This window comes from Mercenaria mercenaria, chromosome 5, assembly GCF_021730395.1.
Source record: "Mercenaria mercenaria strain notata chromosome 5, MADL_Memer_1, whole genome shotgun sequence".
NCBI classification, from domain to species: Eukaryota; Metazoa; Mollusca; class Bivalvia; order Venerida; family Veneridae; genus Mercenaria; species Mercenaria mercenaria.
In genome coordinates, this window is record NC_069365.1 from 23,370,807 (window position 1) to 23,390,666 (window position 19,860).

At 36.9% G+C, this 19,860-nt stretch overlaps 2 protein-coding genes across 3 annotated transcripts in view; one reads left to right on the top strand and one right to left on the bottom strand.

The window, feature by feature from the left end:
* Positions 1-8,201, top strand: part of LOC123556646 (uncharacterized) — a 42,511-nt gene extending 34,310 nt beyond the window's left edge. For both annotated transcript variants that reach the window (XM_045347533.2, XM_045347534.2), the window contains exons 9-10: positions 3,447-4,202; positions 4,477-8,201. In XM_045347533.2, the coding sequence (XP_045203468.2) occupies positions 3,447-4,202; positions 4,477-4,769 (1,049 nt within the window). In that variant the 3' untranslated portion in view covers positions 4,770-8,201. The remainder of the gene's footprint in view (positions 1-3,446; positions 4,203-4,476) is intronic.
* A 5,819-nt stretch (positions 8,202-14,020) lies between these two features.
* Positions 14,021-19,608, bottom strand: LOC123556648 (skin secretory protein xP2-like). Its single transcript, XM_045347535.2, has 2 exons — positions 19,461-19,608; positions 14,021-15,299 (listed from the first exon to the last, which is right to left on the bottom strand). Exons 1-2 carry the CDS (start codon positions 19,510-19,512, stop codon positions 14,494-14,496), a joined length of 858 nt encoding a protein of 285 aa, XP_045203470.2. The 5' UTR covers positions 19,513-19,608; the 3' UTR covers positions 14,021-14,493.
* Positions 19,609-19,860: the final 252 nt, after the last annotated feature.

Below are 19,860 nucleotides of genomic sequence, written 5' to 3' on the forward strand. Positions count from 1 at the left end.
CGACAACAACGCTGAACCGGGAAAAAAAAATGATAAAAAATCATTTTGACGAACTGCGGATACTCCATCTTTATAAAATATATTAAACCATCTTATGATATCATAACCAAAGTTGAAAACGGATAAAGTTTTATGAACAAAGGGCCACGACAGCGGGTCAAATGCCTTTTCGAAGTCTGTTAAAAGTAGTAGACCAGGAATATTATTTTCCTCAGTATAATTTATTAAGTCATAAATGAGTCTTGTGTTCTCTCCAATGAATCTTCCTTTAATAAATCCTGTTTGGTCGTTGTTAATTAAATTGTTTAAGTACATTTTATTTCTATTCGCTATGTAGCCAGATCCAGAGTTATAAACAGTATTTAGTCACCTTATTGGACGCCAGCATTTTAAGTATTGCTTTGGTTTATCTCCTTTAGGAATGCATGTTATATACCTTGTGTTTGAGTTATTGATAAATTCCCAGTAATAAATGCATGATCCAGAGCTCTTCAGACAAAGACACCTATTCTACTCCAAAACACTTCGTAAAAATCGGCAGAAAAACCAGATGATCCAAGACTTTTATTATTTGCCATATTTTTCAGAACTTCAGAAGCTTCTTATTTTACCTTCAATGGCGGATGACTCTTTGTTAGAAATTGTTGTAAATCTAATGCCTGTGACAAAATTCATCAATATTATTTTTTTTTTTTTTTTTTTTTTTTTTGGTGATCTGTATAACTTTTCGTAAAAATTAGCAGTTTCGTGTATTATGTCTTTTTGACCTATGATTGTGCGTCCATCATCTTTAACTATTTGAGTAATAGCTCAGTAAAAGAAAGACAACCTTATTTGTTAATGCTACTTTCAGAAATACACACAAGTCTCGATTAGTTTCATATAGCTAGAGCTACTTATTAAGATTTTTATTTGGATTTTGATCACCGGATGCTGTTCTAAAGCAGGCCTTTTCTTCTCTTCTGGCCAAGGTTTGCGTAACCAGGAGTGATACTGATTATACTCAAGCCTTGTAGCTTTTTTTCTCTCACCAGTATACATAACATATATCTTTCCTTCAAAAGACCACGCTCTTTCAATTACAGACTTGTCTTTGACTCGACATGAAGCCAAAGCCTCTGCGTTAAATTTGGTTAAGTCTTCATTGACAAAAATGCCATGCGTTCGGAGAGTTTTTTGGCACTTTGAACAAGTCGATTTTTGACTGTGTCCTTACGAATTTAACTATAATAGGCCGATGTTTCTTCTCTTTGTATTGCCCGAGTCTATATGACATATGTCAATGCTTCTTGGGTCTATTTGATGGACAGTTTTCTTATTGATTTCCTCAATAACTTTCGTCATTACAGCTTCTGACGACTGCTTATTCTCGTCACCCGGTATGCTGTAGATACGGACGTTATTCCTACGGCTATATTGTTCGATCTCATTTAATTCCCAATCTTTGTAATTTTCGTCTTTCTCTGTTCTTTCGTATAACATACGGTTTTTATCTGTCAGACTCTGTAATTCTTTATCCTTTTCATAAGATTATCTTTCAGTACTTCGACAGTGTTTGCCTGATCATGTAGATCGCTCTCAAGCACCTCTGTCCTTCTTTTAACCGAGCTGAGTATACTGTCCTTCATTTCAATAAGTGTGTCTCGGATTAATGCTTTTATGAAGGATGTATCATCCTTGGATAGAAGTTTTGAAAGCTTCTTGCTAATTTCAGAGAGGTGTTTTTCAATATTTTGATCTAATTGAGATTTCGGCTGTTTATTTGTACTGTTTTCGCTGGCATGATGCTCTTCCTTAGCAGTTTCTGAACCCGTAATAGATGCAGGCATTTTTTCATTACCACCGTCTGTACCACCATCTGTACCATCGTCTGTTGAGTTTTTCTCAACGGTATAATGATCAGTTTTTTGTTCTTTTCTTGTACTAGATAACTTTTTCTTTTTCCATTTAAAAACGGGATAAACTGGGTATTTGTCTGATGCGCTTATGTCTAATTTACTATTGGTTGATGAACGGGGCCGTTTTGTTTTTTTTGTCGTTTTTGCCCTGAGCTTATTATCAGTGCATAACCAGCTAATTATAATTATAATTCCCTGTGGCGGTAATCGTTGAGCGGTTCAGTCATGCGTGACTGCTAAATCTGTCTAGGACGGTACGCCAACTGACCCTCTCTCCTCCCAGTTGAAATATAATGCAGTAGGGAAAAGTTCAAATTTTACAATAAATACCACATTTTGAATCAAGTTCACGTACTCTTTTCATATCCATTATTTTTTCCAATCCAGTATGACAAGTAATTTTTTCACTAACACTTTAGATCATTCCAGTATTTCGTAAAATCATTCAGAGCAGTTTTTCATTGTTTACGTTTCGAATGGCCGGAAGTCTCATCATGATATTACTAATATTTCGCTTTTATCTTTCAAAGTTGAACACCTGGGTATTAGACTGGCAATGTCGTTGGGCGGATGAATGGATGAATTGGCAGCGTCAAGCTTTGGTGTCCATTAAAAAACTTTGAATTGGTGATATTTAAGTGTAATTTAGTCTAAAGGTAGCTTTAGGTAAGACCAATGTAAGGATTGAATATAGGGTCACTAGAATTAAGGTCAATGTCACTATTACCAAAATCCAAAGGCTGCGATTGCATACTGGATCAGTGAGGTCAAGGTCAGTATGACTGATTAAACTTAGGAAATTCCACTGTGGCGCTGTGGTTTAAAGCATTGGGCCTAACCTAAATTTTGTGCTGTGAAACAGATGGGTCGCGGTTCAAATCCCTTTGCGCCTAACGTTTCTTTGGGATAAAATATCATTTTAAATTTATTGAGTCAAAGTCAATGTAACAGTTACTAAAACAAGACATTTTGCTAGAATCGTCATGAAAATTTGATGTCCGTTCGATAACCTTGGTGTGGATTAAGAAATGAAACTTGGCCTATAGGTAGCTTAAAGTAAGACCAAAGTTTGGATTGTCATTGAGGTCAGGGGATTGAATGTCAGCTTCACTGCTTTAAATGAAACAAAGAAAGAAACAGTTTCCGCTCAATAACTTTTGTTTTGATCGATATATTGAAATTAAACTTGGCATATAGGTAGCTTGTAGACAAATTAAAGTTAGGACTGCATATGGGGTCAGTAAAATCAAGTTCAAAATCAGCATAATTTATCTAACGTGCATACTTAGAAAATTCCACCGTATTGCAGTGGACTAATGCGTTGGGCTATTGTTTTTTTTTTTACTGTTGTGATTTTTGAAGAGCGACGGACGAGAAATGGTTGTAATCCCGGTCCAGGTTTACCTTTCTGTTTCGGTCACTGTTAGGTCAAAGCAAGTGTTAGTAAACATATAAAAACTATCGTTTTAGAGGAATTTCAATGTCTTTTGTCTGTAAACTTTTATATTAGTAAAACATTTTCTGATACATTTTATACTTTGTTTTCAGAAAAAGATAAATATATATTAAAAGGTTATAAAGAAAGCGTTGTCCGAGCTCGTATGAAGATATTAGAAGTTTTGTTAGAAGAAAAGGTCAACACAGACAAAAGACGAAAACGCAGAGAAAATGCTAAAAGGGGAACAAGAGAATTTATTCAGCACATGGTAGAGGAAATTCATACAATTCCTCCATACTGGTCAAAATACAAACCGGATGGGACACTAGAATCTATACTGACCAAAGAAGTCAAACAAGCTTTCAAACAACAAAAGTATGAAAAAGTTCAGCTTGACAGTAATGGTGACACATTCAAAACCATAGTTAAAATGGTTACTTCGACATTCGACAGCAGTAAAATAGGACAAGGCCAGGACGCGGTAGGTCTCGATCAGTTAGATTACTCACAGTTGTATGTGGTGAACATACAAAGGATAGAGAACATTGAGTTATATGAAAAATTTACTTCCGCAAGACAGAAAGTGTTTTTCCAGTTATTAAAATCTGGTGATGAAAGATTTCCAAAGGTTGAAGAACTTCCTGATTGCAATGGTCAAATCCAAACCAGTCAGTTTTTGAATGCATCGTTGGATAAAGATTTGCATACGGAAATCAATGAAGTTCTGTTGTTTCATGGGACAAAAGATGAAAATATTGGAACTATTTGCACCAGTGGTCTTGATCAAAGACTAGGAAGTCGTAAAGCTATGTTTGGGCCTGGAATTTATGGGGCTGAGTGCTCAACAAAAGCAGACCAGTACGCAGGTACACATACTGAATTGTTTTGTTATGCGTTTTTAAATAACAGTTGCCTAGAGAGGAGAAATACGTTTGAACTTTAAAGTCATTAAAATATTTTTCGTATACCGGTATTTTATAAACAACGATTCTTTTCTCTACAAATTATGTTTTAACAGGGACAAAATTCCAGCATCCAAGTAACTTTGTAATTATGTTAGTTTAATCTCGTGCAGTCCTGTTTAGATTTTTATTTGAAAAACCTACTTTCATCTGTTTCTGAAATTGTCCTTCCTTTTAGATGAAAAGACAGCTAGGAGAGCTGGTCAAGGCATTCCAAGGAACATGTTCCTGATACGGATGGTTCTGGGCAATTCGTACTTGTGCAATGATCTGAATCCACCCAAATATCGACGACCACCATGCACGTCGTGTTACAAGGATGATTGCAAGGATACCAAGCACGCTAGACATAAGTATGGCCACATGTTTGATTCGGTTGTTGCCGATAATGGGAAGCTGTTTAGAGAATTTGTGGTGTATGACAATGCTTTGTGCTACCCTGAATATCTCATTACATATGAAAGACGTTAGTGAGTTCGCCTGCTTCATGACTGCCTTTTATACATGTATATTTTATGAGATTGTATACAACTTTGTGATTGGGAAAATCATTTATACTGATATTTATTTAAATGATAAGGCATTAAAGTTTATTTTGACGCCACTAAGGAATCCATCATTGGCTGATATTTTAAACTGCCCAAAACTAAACAAATCTCGTTATATTTTGTTTTAACCATTTTGTTGAATACAAACTAGTTATTGAATTGGCGAATGTCGTAGGGTTATTTTTTGTATTCCGCTAAGTAACCTAAATTAGGAGATGCCGATACTAATAAAACTTAGTTATATGCATAAAGACCCAGTTTGAGATAGGGATTAATGTCCCGGTCACTGCTACCAAAGATAGAAAAAAAGGCGGTTTCCGCTCAATAACTTCAGTTTGCATTGATGTATTTTAAATGACCTTGGGCTAAATATAGCTTACAGAAAATACCAAGGTAGAAATGTATACGGGGTCACTTAGGTTCAAGATCAGCTTTACTTGATTAATGTGTATATAACAAAGAAATCCACCATTACGTAGTGGTCTACCGCATTGGTCTACTTTACATTTTGTAATGTTGAACAGAAGGGTTGTCATTCAAATCATGGTCGAGGCCTCACTTTAAAAAAAAAATAGAAAGGTAATTCTAATGCCGTAGGGTAAATGCCAATAATTACTGAAAATAAACTGCTAGTTTAAACTGTGATATCTAAAAGCATATATATAGTTAGCTTATATAGTAAGCTCATATGAAGAAATGGCTTTAGATAGTATTTGTGGTCACTGTTACTAAAAAAATGGTTTCATCTAATACCTTAAATTTTTGATAACCTGTTGTCAGCAAACATTGTGTGTAAGTAGCTTGTTATCAAAGACAAAGGTTGGGAATATATTTGGGTCAAGGTCAAGTTCAACGTTAGATCTACTGACAAATAGAAAAAAGATGCCTGCTCAATAACTTTAGTTAGAGATAAGATAATTAATAGTTCATACCTTACGCTGTAGGCTGAAGTGTTGGTATATTTATCTTTTGAATTGTTGAATGCGGTTCAAATCCTAGTTTTGGCTTTACGTTTTACTTTTTTGTGTGCTTGAACAGGAGTCTTTCAGATGTCACCTGGTTTAGGTCACTGTAACCTAAAGTAGAAAACCAGTTTCCACTCAGTTACTTGTGTTAGACGCGACCAGTTGTTATGATAATTGGTATTTAGGTAGCTTGGATGGATATAATGTTGATGATTGAAAATTGTGCCGCTAATGTCAAGACCAAGGTCACCGTTATAAAAAATAGAAAACATTGTTAACGTAAACTAATGATCTGAATCGGGAATGATAATGAAATGCTTGTATATCTGTAAGTCTGAATAGCATGACTGGATTCAGTCAAATATTTATAATTGAAAATGACTTCTTTAAACAGAACCTCACAATGGCATGATGCTAAGTTTGAAAACCTGGTTTCCGTGGATTTTCTAAGGTTCTTTTCTTTTACATATAAAATAGAAGTATTTTTATGGAAGTTTTTAGAATTGCTCCTTCACGTTTACCAATATGTTTTAACGTGTCTTCTCTACCTGTAAGGGGAAGTAAGTGTGTTTGGGTTTGTTGGAAATAGCTTTGTATATTGATACTGTTGTTAAAACTTTTCACAAGTATTGTCCTGTTTCATAACATGTTCTGTACATTTAGCATTATAAATCCATTAAAACCGTTAACCGTTTTAAATCCTTTACAAATACGATTTTGTAATAAATGAAAACATACATGAAATACAAGGTCAATTAAATTCATTGAATAGACCGCGTTGTGTTCTGCTAGAATAATATAAAGCCGTCGTTACTTTATTTTCTCTAAGCTATGATTTGTTTTGACGGGATCTACCAGTTGCTATTTACGAAAAAAGGTCTTTACTATAATTTCACATCCCGTCTCCCTCCCCACTTCCGAAGTAAAAATATTACGGATTTCAAAATTTATTTAAAGACTTTGATATCTTATTGTTGACACTATCTGTAGATTTCTCCCTGTTATATACACGTATAGAGATAGGCAAAACATGTTTGAATGCTCTAGAATATACATATGAGCCGCGTCATGAAAAAACCAACACAGTGGCTTTGCGACCAGCATGGATCCAGACCGGCCTGCGCATCCGCGCATTCTGGTCAGGATCCATGCTGTTCGCTAACAGTTTCTCTAATTGCAATAGACTTTAAAAGCGAACAGCATGGATCAAGACCATATGCGCGGATGCGCAGCCTGGTCTTGATTCATGCTGGTCGCAAAGCCACTATGTTGATTTTCCCATGGCGCGGCTCATATCACGCTTAAAACGACAGTATAGCACTGTCCGGAAAAACCCTCATCTCGATGAACATGTGGGGTCATTAACGATCAAATGTGTGCTAGAAGATCAATATCACTTATTGACAAAATGAAAAAAAATGTTCAAGCATTGCAAATCTAGATATAAGTATGTATTGCTTAATACACTGCACATTTTGACTGCTCCAATTAGAGTCAAATGATAGGCCTGTGAGAAGTCTCTTACCAATGTACCTCTTAAAGGCTGTCAGTAACATTGGAACATTTAATGACATTTTTAAGTTTTCATATATTTTAGGAACAAATAGAACACATACATGGAGTTAGATTCATATTGGAAATGTATACATTTTTGTATTTTGTTACTTTTTATGAAATTTAGTAATTACCTCCCTTCAATGTAAAATATATAATAAATTTCTTTTGATTTCAATATATTTTCTAGTTTTACAGTTGCATTTGATAAATGGTGGGATATTTCATCTACCTAAAACAAAAAGCTTTAAAGCAGTGTTTAGATTCGGAATTAATATTTTTTGCGGAACAGAGATAGACAAAGGGAACACAGACATACAACAAAAGAAAAGAAAGGTGGATGTGTATAATAAAAGGGTCATTGTAACAGAAGCTTGCTCTGGGATTATATATATTCGGCTCCATCGATTTCGCCTGGCCGGATTACTCTCGGCGCCTCCTCACTACGTGTGAGCCAGATTTTCAAAATACACTCGAGCGGGCGGATTACAGAATATCATATTTTGTTGGTGTTATATATAAACCCACTTTATATGTAACAAAGAAGTTGTTACAAGCAAAACTTTTCTTTTTATCAGATCTATATATATTTTTTTACCTAAATACTAGATCTTATTTAACATTTATTTATGTAACAATGAATAAAATTTCTCCTTTATTTCTGTAAAGAAATGCAGGCGTATTTCATACTGTTTTAATATATATTGTTTTACTTATGCTGTACGTATGGGGAGACATAAAATATTTGAATTGAATTGTATTTAATTGTATTGTATTTCAATTGTATGCTTCATGTATGTACAAGGAAAAGACTGAAAGTAAAGTAATACAACATTTGTAGCATTTTCATGATCATGGAAAACTACCCTTTGAAAAAAGTTCATTCATTTTTGAAAAAGAATTTCAGTATTCTCAAAAATGTCTATTTTCAGTTCAATACACTTCAATTGACTTGAAAACAACTGAGCTTAAAGGCGATTAAGGATGATGAAGCGCGAAGGTGCGATGGCAATGCGTGACAATACGATGGCGAAACGCAACAGTTTGATGGTGACACTACGATGGAGAAATGCAACAGTACAAAGGCAAAGCGCAATCATACGATAGCGAAGCGCACTGTATGACATACTCCCGACATTCAGCTGTCGTGTTATTGACATCGTACTGTCGCGCTATGACATTGTACCATCGTACGTTCGCGTTTCGCATTCAAAGGGAACAGGCGCTGGCCCTAACGGGGCATCTTATTCTACCCATTTCCAGATCCCTCACAAATAAAACGAGATGGATATGCTGACCCTAGATCGCTCACCTGAGTTGCATAGCTTGATTGAACAGCAGATGGTTGTGTAAGGAAAGTATCTGTGAAATTATTATGAAATAGCTAGTGTTTTCATATAAGTGTTTAGAAAATATGGGGGAGGGGGTAATCTGTATGTTGGGTCGGGAGGGGAATGATGACAAAGAATACTAAGAGACAATATAAAAGTAGTAGGGAATGGGGATGTGGTTTGAGCGGTAGATTATCACTAAAAGAATATTTGTTTGAAATTATTTTGAATTTGGGTCAATAACTTCAGAGGAGATTCCATATAATCTAGTCATTTAGAGAAAATTAGCTCCAACCCTCGGAAGCAATGTTTTTAAGAAACCAACATGGCCTGAAGGAATTAAACGGTACAGAGTCACCCATTATTGCTGTAAATATCATTTGAAAATTGAACAGCGGTTTGAGAGAAGATTAAACAGCTTTATAAGAAAACTAACCAGCAAACTAACCCACCTACAGGCAGCCAGGATTCTCAACAAATCCACATGGTATGAATTTGGGACAGGGTCACCCAAATGACATTGCTGGCAATTTATTTTGAAGTTTTCAGTTAAGTATTAAGGGAAAAACTATCCCCACCATCAGGTTGCTGTGTTTTCAAGGTACCAAAATGTTCGAAAGAGTTTGATACAGGGTCACACGTAGAATATTGTTAAAAATTTATTTTCTGTTGGAGAAAGCAGTTTCGGGCGAGAAGATTTTTGATACTTTTCATTAAGTCATACGGTATGGGGAGAAGTATCCCTATCCCCTATGTGCCTTGCTTTTAAGGAAGCTGAATGACTAAAGGGGGTCACCAAAGGATCATTTTAAATTCAGACCAACGGTCTTGAGACATGCTTTTGAAGGTTTCATTTCGCTGGTTATAGCAGTTCGAATTCAGCACGGGTGACCTAGATTTGAATAATCTTAAAGGGAACCTCTGAGGAACATGGTTGAGAATGGCTTAGTGATATAGTACGATATTTTTTTTAAGCAATTGTATACGGCGAATGATCGGCGGACGCCCAATCCTAAAAGCTGAACATGAGCATTTTTGCTCAGATGAGATAACACAATGACGTGTAAAATATTTTGATGGATAAGCCTGACTTTTTAACATGAACTGGTAAAAAAAATATGAAAGGAAATATCGGGACTTTCTAACAAACGATGCATTTTCCTTAATTCTATGATTCTATGAACTTAACCTAAGAGTATGCATAAATGAAACAAAATTAAACGGTAAGGGTTGATTCAAGGTAGAAAACAGAGACAAGCCAACACAGCCAGAACTGCAAATTACAAAGTAGGCCCGCCACAAGTAGAAACTGTATTGGAAATATACCGGATTAGCTGTATAAAAATGAAACCACAATTACAATGTATGGTATGAAAGAAAAACGTAGGGACGGTGTTGTCGGCAAGGCCGGGGGAGGGGAGAGGTCAATGGTAGATACATTAAATAATTCAATAGTCAACGCCACGCTCTAAAACTGCAGCCTCCCAAGACTACAATAGTGGAGGCATAGGCGCGTACAATGCAGGCTCGCAAAATAAACAAACAAAGACACAACTATGAAAAAGAAACAAACAAAGAACCATAAGGGGACACCGTTCAGGGACGGCCGATGGCAAAATCACCACTTGAGAGCTTTAGCCATTATAAGGTGGGCACCTTACCTAACTAAGTAATTACGAGAGATGGATTGGAGATGTAAAGAGGAGGAAAAAGGAAAGTACCTCTGCCAAGGTACAAGACAAAATACGTAACTTGCATGCGTAACCTGTGTGCGTCCGTCTGTCCATCTGAAATTGAATATGCTTATAATTCAAAGGGTATTTAGCTAGTTTCATAAAACTGTGGATGATTATTGATTAGAACATACTACTAACCTTTGCTCATGTACAGTATAATCCTCCTTGACCAAGTAAGAGCAGAAATTTCCAGTTGATTTGATAAAAGATTTTTTGTACCGTTCGGAGTAGAATTTTGATAGATCTTCTTGAAACTGTTCACAAATGTAGATCAGTCACTATAGGTGAAGGTGTTGCACTCCCGACATTCGTCAGGATCAATTCATTTATTTCAATTATTACCCATTAGTTGTTTTACAATCCATATATTCCGCCATAACAACTTTATCTATTGTTGGACTTCATGATACTTGATACAAATATAGGTTACTCTATGGCGGTGGTTCATGCCCATTTTTCATCAGGATGTCTTAGATGACTGTACAGTCATTGTCCTTTAATTGCTTTAAAATTCACAAAACCATGGATGGATCTTCATGAAACTTAACACACGCTCTTCAGCATATAGTTACCTTAGTCTCAAAATTACCTTAATACTTGGCGGGGTATAAAATTCGCTTTTTGGAAGAATCTGTCTTATGTTTTAACATCAATTTATGTTCTGCGTCAGAAAAAGTAGTTCGATCTTTTAACTTGTAAGGTAATCGTGCTAATTTTGTATTATAATAAGGCCTTTTGCAGTAAACATTTTACCGTTTGGTATATTATAAATGTTTTCTTCACTGTTCAATAGTATCCAACTTGTGCTGAGGGAGTGCTGTCTATTCATTTAAAGTTCCATAAGGCGTCAAATTTTATGTTAAAATAGATGGACCAACTGTCTAAATAGATATCATGCATAATTACATGGTTAGAAAATTGTTTCTTCTAATATTGCACATGAACTGTTTCAGTTAGAGCCATAAAGGGAAGTAATAAAAAAAACAATAGATTCAATAAAATTTTCAACTGTACTCATCAATATTCACACCATTGACAGGTATAATGGAAAACAATTATTGGAAATAAGATAAACAATAGATAAATATATTTTATATTCATAACGAAAAATGTGTCAGCAATATTTTAAGCAAAGGCATTAAAGAATTAAAGACTTTAAATGCAATAATTAAGGTAATGTACTATTTCATTATATTACACAACACTTTTATATGCGTAATTCAGTTATGTTTTTGCAAATCGAACAGGTACAACTTAAAGCATAACAAAAGTTCCTTCTAGGGCACTTCTGTATGAAAATATAATGTTCATATTGTATTTTGTTTGCAATGTCTGTTTTAAATATTTGTCATCAATGTGTGGAACCCTAGGATTGCACGCAAGGACAAGACCAAATTTAATATCGAGTGGCTGGGGCACAAAACGTAGTGTCTAGGATATGCAGGACACAAAGTAAGATGACATTTAAATGACACACTGCAATAGATATGTCCGAAAGGCAAAATACGTTTTGCTCTGATATCAAGGTACTGTATATAGCAAGACCGTTATGTGAAGTGTAAGTATAATACGGCACTTGTACTACTTTGCCTATCAGCTAGCTTTAATGGCGACATGGTAGAATGTCCACATAGAGAACGCAAGGTCCAAGTTTCAAATTCAGGTCGAGCCAAGGAGATTTTTGTAACTCATTTCTTATGCAAAAAGAGTACAAGTGATCAAAATTCCATTGCTGCAGCTTCAAATACAGAAAGTAGGTCAGTAGGCCATGTTAAATGTCAGTGACATTTTTGGTACAAAAGGTAATGGTGACTTTGCCTATGATCTAAGGGTCATCTTCTGGTCAGGACCAGTATCCCTTCTATGTATGAGGGCTCTAGTCATAAACATTGCAGAGTTATAAGCTTTTTTGGAAATAAAGGTAACAAAAACTTTGACCCTTGACTTCAGGGTCATCTAATCATCAGGTCCAACCTCATTTGTTGGAGAGCCCTAGACCCAAGTATTGCCGGGATATAAGGGCTTTTTAATCTATGTAAAGCAAGTGACCCAGGAAGTGAACTCTTTTTACCCAAGGGGCATAATTTAAAAATCTTGTTAGTGGACCACAAAGCAATGCTACATACAAAATATCAAAGGCCTTGTTCTTGCGGTTTAAGACGAGATAATTGTTATCTTTTTCCAATATAGTCTATGTAATACGTGTGACCCCCGTGCGAGGCTCTTTTTTACCCCAGAGATATGGTTTAACAAATTATAATAGAAGACCACCAGGCAATGTTACATGCAAATTATCAAAGCCCTAGGCCTTGAACTTTCAGATAAGAAGACTTTTAACTAGAGATAACTAGTTTATAAATACTTCTCAAAATTTTATTAACTGATAAATTATAGGAACATATGTATTATTTCTTAACTGAAACATATGCTGAATATAACAAAGATTTTTTAATAAATAAAGTACAGCAGCAGTAATAAATTTTGATTGAATGGTAAAAACCAAAATGATGGCATATATACATTAAATAAGTACCACTATATGAAGGTCCCTATAACCCTTTTGGTAAATGGATCAAAAGGTCAAGGTCAATGGGATCTGACTTAACTTTGATATTTGTTTCGTCCCAAGCCTGTAAGTCATGAAGTATATTTAGTACAATTTTTCAATTTTAAATGACGACTACGCACCACTTGTGGAGGATTCAAGTTGTTCTTGGGTGAGTAGGTCAAGGAGTGAAGGTCACAATGACCTGGAAACTAAGAATGGTTTCCGGACTCATACAATTTAAAAGCTTCAGGTTTTCAACTTCTTAAACTTGCTTAGTACCACTGGACAAAGATCCCGGTTGATCTTTATCTGAGTTGCTTAAAGGTAAAAGTGACAAGGACCTGACGTAATTTCTGGTAATTATTTTTTTTAGTTTCCGAGCTCTAATTAAGAAGTATGTTAGCCACAGCGTTCAAACTTTACTTAATGAACTACCACCACTTATTGTTTTTGTTATTGTAGGGCCAATATGTCAGTGGCCACGGTCACAGTTACCTGGGGAGTGAAATTATTTACAAACTGTAAGTCAAATAAGCACTCACGGCATTAAAACTTAATTAAAACTAGGACGACTTCTGTGCCTGTGTTGATCGTTTGCGCGTTTGGGGTGGCTGTGTTTTTGGAACGTGGTTTTCCCTGTTGAATATTCTTCCTTGCTTTTAGTATTAATGCGGGAATATTGACCTCATACATGTTTCGAATTTATCGCAGACTGGAAATCATGATGAAAATATTAAAGGCAAAAGCAGACTCCCTGGAAACACTGACCACAGCATTTATTAAAACCCTAAATTATTTACTTTCTTTCTACGCAAAGAGATTACAAAATTAAAATCTGGAATTATACTTAACAATGTTGATGTCGTTATCGGAATACAGCTTCTAATATTCAATGCTGTTTTTGGTTGTTGTTTTTTTTTTTTTTGTTGTTTGTATTTAGCCAAAAAAATGTGTTACGTTTCTAAAAGTGTTGTGTGTATATAAAAGGACTTTGAATCGCAACATGCGTGAACATTTCACAATGACAACTGAAAACATAGAACAAAGCAATATTTTATTTAAAAATAATAAATTCTGTTTACAATGGAATTAAATAAAGCACAGCATATGCTGATATATGTACATGCAAACATGCAAATGAAATTTATAGCACAAACAACAGTATTGTAATACAGTAAACAAATGGAATGTTTAAAGCACATAGGTTCTTTGTTTAAAGGGAAATACAAACTTCGATTAACATCTTCAACACAAAACAGAAATATATTAAGCCATACTTTCTGAGTAAGTGGATGCATTTTTTCTAGTGATTTCACCTAGATTATAGTTTTTTTCTTATGTGTACAAGTACACGTTTATAGATAAGAACATGTTTGTGTACTAATGATGTGTAAATTCCTAATAGATATAGCTGACATACTTCAGTTTCCAGTCAAATGGATCCTTTGGTATGGATAACAAAGACAATAATGCGAAATGTTCATATAGTTGGCAATATGTATTGATGCTTTACTCATGGTGCTGCTCCTCCCTCAGCTCCTGCCTCGCCAGCCTCACCTCCTCCTGCTGCCACCTCACCAGCCTCACCAGCTTCTGCTGCCGCAGCTTCACCAGCCTCAGCCCCAGCTTCAGCTGCCATCTCACCATTCTCAGCTTCAGCACCTGCTTCCGCTGTCCCCTCTGCCGGCTGTTCTCCTTCCGCTGCTGGTTCTCCCTCTGGTGGTGGTTCTACTTCAGCGGCTTCTGTTACTTCCGGCGCTTGAGTGGCTGGTGGTGGAGATGGTGCAGGCTTTGGAGTTGCTGGCTTTGGTGCTTTGGTAGGTGGTGCTGGCGTTGGTGCTTTGGTAGGTGGTGCTGGCGCTGGTGCTTTGGAAGGTGGTGGTTGTCCCTCTTGTGGTGGTTCTACTTCAGCGGCTTCTGTTACTTCCGCCGCTTGGGTGGTTGGTGCTTTAGTATTGGGAGATGGTGCAGGTTTTGGAGTTGCTGGCTTTGGTGCATTTGTAGGTGGTGCTGACGTTGGTGCTTTGGTAGGTGGTGCTGCCTTTTGTGTTTTGGTAGGTGGTGCCGGCTTTGGTGCTTTGGTAGTCGGTGCTGGCTTTGGTGCTTTGGTAGAAGGTGCTGGCGTTGGTGCATTGGTAGTTGGTGCTGGCGTTGGTGTTTTTTTAGTTGGTGCTGGCGTTTGTGCATTGGTAGCTGGTGCTGGCTTTGGTGTGTTAACAGGTGGTGACGGTTTGTTGTTTGCTGGTGCTTGTTTTATCACGTATTGCGGATAACCATTGTTTTTCCCTACTGGATGGCTTGAAACTACCACAAGTGTACCTGCAAAAATAAAACTGGTTTGATGAAATAGCACTGAAGCCATCCTTTTGCTCTCGACCTCAGTAGGGCAATGGTAGTGGATTCAACCCCTGAACTTTTGATCCTAATGACATATCAAAGCAAGAATAAACATCAAAGAGAAATAGTCAATTTGCACGAACGCAGCCTTTGCGAAATTAGACCCTATTTATAGTAGTATTTATAGATATAAAGAAGATTGACAAACAAATACACAGACGAAGTAAATGCAACATGATAAAAACAAGTAAAAAGAGCTCAGATCTTTTCACGCTGGGTAGTTAAGGTATATCTGTAACCGTACAAGAGCTCTAACTGGCAACGAACCGAGAATCCAAAGCATGTTTATCTTGTAGATCATTTATATAAACCTTGAGACACGTACAGGATCTATTTCAAAAGAATGACACAAAGTGTAAGCTCTGGTACTTTAAGTTCATTACGTTATTATTTAAGACAAAAAAAGATATATAATAGTGATGTGTCGTTGATTACAACTATTGATTACCGCGAAGATGCAGTCCGTGTGATAATACAAAATGCATCTGAAGACAAGCAATGATGATATCCCCGTAAACAAGTAAACGGAGTCATCATGCCGGTGCGTGCGTCCAAGCACCTGTAATAACTCCTAAACGGAGGTCTAGATTGTGTTCATTTTAGTACACAGATGTGTTACAATAAGATTCAGAGATCGCGTTTTCTATTCGTCCATAAGTCTTCTGTCCGTCCCTCAACATTTACCCTTATGTCTCATGCCTCGGGGACAAAACCGTACGATGTCCGTACGGTTTTAATAGATCGTACGAGTTTACCAATTTTAGAATCCTTATGGTCTCTGTACAATCGTAGTGTCTTGTCAAATTACAAACGGGCCCCTTGCGGTCTTTAGAGGATGCAATCGTAGGATATCCGCACGGACATCGCAGACAAGTCGTGCGGAGCTCTCATGGAGCCCGGTCGTACTCCTACGGTGCTCGTGGGTTTGTATGGCGTTCACACGGCACTTGTACGGTCTTCGCATATTCCTATTTTTATACCACCTTAAATCACGAAGCACATACGGCTATCGTAACGCCATGTGAGCCCCTTGCGGACATCGTAAATTCTCCGCACGGTGTCTTTAATATCGTACAGACATCGTACGTTGATCCCTTCGATAGACGTGCGAGCATCGGCAAGCCTCGCAGTTTTCAAAATCCACACGGACTTGGTGTGACGCCCGTACGAGCTCTTCCGGGCCCGTTCGGTTCCCGTGCGGGGCTCTTGGAAGCTGCTCCCGACTTCTAACATTTCTACAAGCTCGTAGAGAACTCGGGAGCTCGCTAAAACATTTTCACCGAGTTCCCGAGCCCTCTAAAAAAAGTCCGTGAGACGCTCGTGGGAGTCATCGATGTCCGTACGGACGCCGTAAGAGTTTGCCAAAATTCGACTGAAAACCTACTCGTACGGGGCTCGTAGCGTTGGTATCATAAGTGGTTTTAAAAATTGGTACGAGTCCACAATTTCAGAATCATTATGATCTCTATACAATCGTAACGTCTGGTCAAAGTACCTACGGGCCTCGAAAGATCTTTAGATGATGCAATCGTAGGATATTCGTAAGGACATCGCAGACAAGTCATGCGGAGCTCGCAAGGAGCTCGGCCGTACCTCGTACGGTGCTCGTGGGTTCGTACGGCGTTCGCGCGGTACTCGCACGTTATTTGCATGGTGTACTTAATATTGTACGGACATCGTACGTTGACCGTGCACGTCCCCTGCGATAGTCGTTCGAGCATCGGCAAGCCTCGCAGTTTACAAAATCCGTACGCACCCGTGCGGTTCCTATGCGGGACTCTTGCGAGCTGCTCCCGGCTTTGAAAATCAGTACGAGCTCGTAGAGAACTCGGAAGCTCAGTGGAATATATTTCATTGTGATCCCAAGTTCTCCTCGACTTCACAAAATCAGTACGGCGCTCGAACGTGTCAGTTATGTCCGTACGGACGCCGTACGAGTTTGCCAAAATTCGACTAAAGACCTACTCATACGGAGCTCATAGCGTTTTTGTTACCGGGATATAACACAAAAAGTGTAATAGCTGTAGTTTTTTATCTTTACATGGTGACTTAACACAATTTGAGGAGGGTCCATATTTTTTGGTATAAATAGGTCAAAGGCGAACGTCACAGTATACGGAGACTGAATTGTTTTGCGGACTGTTGGTTAAATCAGTATAAGTAGCTACATCTTTCAACTTTACATAATGACCAAGTTCTAAAAAAAGATCCTTGTCAATTTCGAGGTCAGTGACTCATAGCTCAAGGCAACGGAATCCTTAGTTCCTTTCTGTACATGTTTGTTTTGTTTTGTTTCCGGGCTGTAACAGACATACAGACACTAAAAGGGAAAATGGCGCGAAACAAAAATGGTAGCCGCATAATGGCGGATTCAGATAGTCCTCAGGCTTTTTTGTTGTTGTTGTTGTTGTTTTGGTTTTTTGTTCTATAGAGCTATTTTCCTTATTTTCTTTGCATTTTTCTGCTGAAATGACGTGACGGATCTATGCTTGACATGTAGGTTTTCATAATGAAATAATAACATGACAGAATTTGTCACGGAAACTTAAATCATACACCACCTCTCCAATTTGGGGTCTCATATTTTAGGTAATTGTGCAGTTTGTAGGTTTGACTGAAAGTATTTTTCTTGCATCAAACATAATCTTTATTTTTCTTTCGATTTTTATTCAGCACTGACATTATTCTTCAAGACAATGTAAGTAACTGGTCCTTATGTTTGCTGCAGCCATTGGAAATACATGTATGTCAAATTTGTATAGAATAAAGACAGCTATGTAGTGTGTTGTAACCTAATAGCTACAGTTAATCACTAAAGGAAGTGTCTTATTGATTTTGGGATGACTGGCTCAGCGGTCAAGGTCAAAGGGGTATCCCCTACCGTAGCCTCTTTTTTATTTCGGTTTAGTTCTTTGACATTGTATTTTAGAATCCCTCATTCATATCCCGCACACCTCCCTCATCACTCCCAGTCCCCTTCCCTCACATATACGCCACTTCTGCCTCTATACTTTTAACATTTTCTTTACGTTCAGTTCATTTTTTGTAATATCTTAGTATCACACGCACGAACGCACGCATGCATGCACACGCACTCGAATGTACATATTTTCTCTTGAGCAATAGCTTAAAAGTCCGCTGTCATGCCTGGTCTGTTATTCCATTGACTTAATTAATATAATGATTTGTCAACAGAAAATGCAAACATAGACCTTGACGTTAAAGCCAATGACCCCAAAATCAACCAGGATCATCCTCTAGGAGTACTTATTGTGTGAAATTTAAAAGCCGAAGCTTTCTTTTTTACTTTAAGTCAGTCTGTATGTCACTGTGACCTTGACCTTTGACCTATTGACTCTAAAATTCTCCCAGAGTGGTGCTAAGTCATCTTGTAATTTTCAAAAGTTGTAGGTAATGTATTTATGATGTTGAGCCAGAAAACGAAAAACAAAACAAAACAAAAAACAACAACCACAACAACAACAACATCAGAAATAAAGTCAGGGTTCCGTGACCGTTACCGCTGAGCCAATAGAGGTACTCCTCTAGTAGTGCTCAGCCATTGTATGAAGATTGAAAGCCATAGCTATTACATTTTATGACTTGTTCAATCCGGAAAAAAATATCATGACCTTGACCTTTGATCTATTGACTCAAAAAACAATAGCGGTCGTCCTCAAATGGTGCTTTGTGTCATCATGCAAAGAAAAAAATCTGTAGATACGTTTTCAGTTTGGAAATCGAATGTGTTGACAGGCGAACGGAAAACGCAATTCTATGATACGTACTTTCTTTCTCTAAAAAGACGTAAACCATAACCTTTCCAGTCCAAACATAACGATATTGCTTTATGGAAGCGTTTTAGAAAATACTTTCAAACAGAAATTTTAGATAAAATTGTGGATTAAGCTATTTTTATTTTCCCGATGTATTTACAAAACAAACCAAGTCACTTCAACGAACGTTTTCAATATATATTTTCGTGGAATGCGATGTGCGTCTTTGCAATTTATATTATAAATTTAAAATCAGTCCATCAGCTTAAAATTTTGGTAATGTTAATAAAGGAAGAAAGAAATTTACCTGCTATGAAAACACACAAGAAAGTAAAGCTTATAATCCCTGTTTTCTCCATGATGTCCTCAAAAATAGTGAATTATTTTCACACATATTACGCCATTTATAGAATATTAAACGAGCATCATAACTAAAGTGTATTTCTCTCTCATTACTTTATAATTTGTAGTTTTACTACCATTTCAGTCACATTCATGACAGGAAAGAAGAAATAATACATAAATTATAACAAAAAACTGCAGTATAATTGCATATTATTTATGCGTGTACTTAAAACTCACTTAAAATTAACGCTGATGAATTATCATCCTCTTTCAAAACGTTTGGTAAAATTATTTTATATATTCATACATAAACATGAATAAAACTATTGAACAAAACGCACAATGTTTATAGAAACGCAATT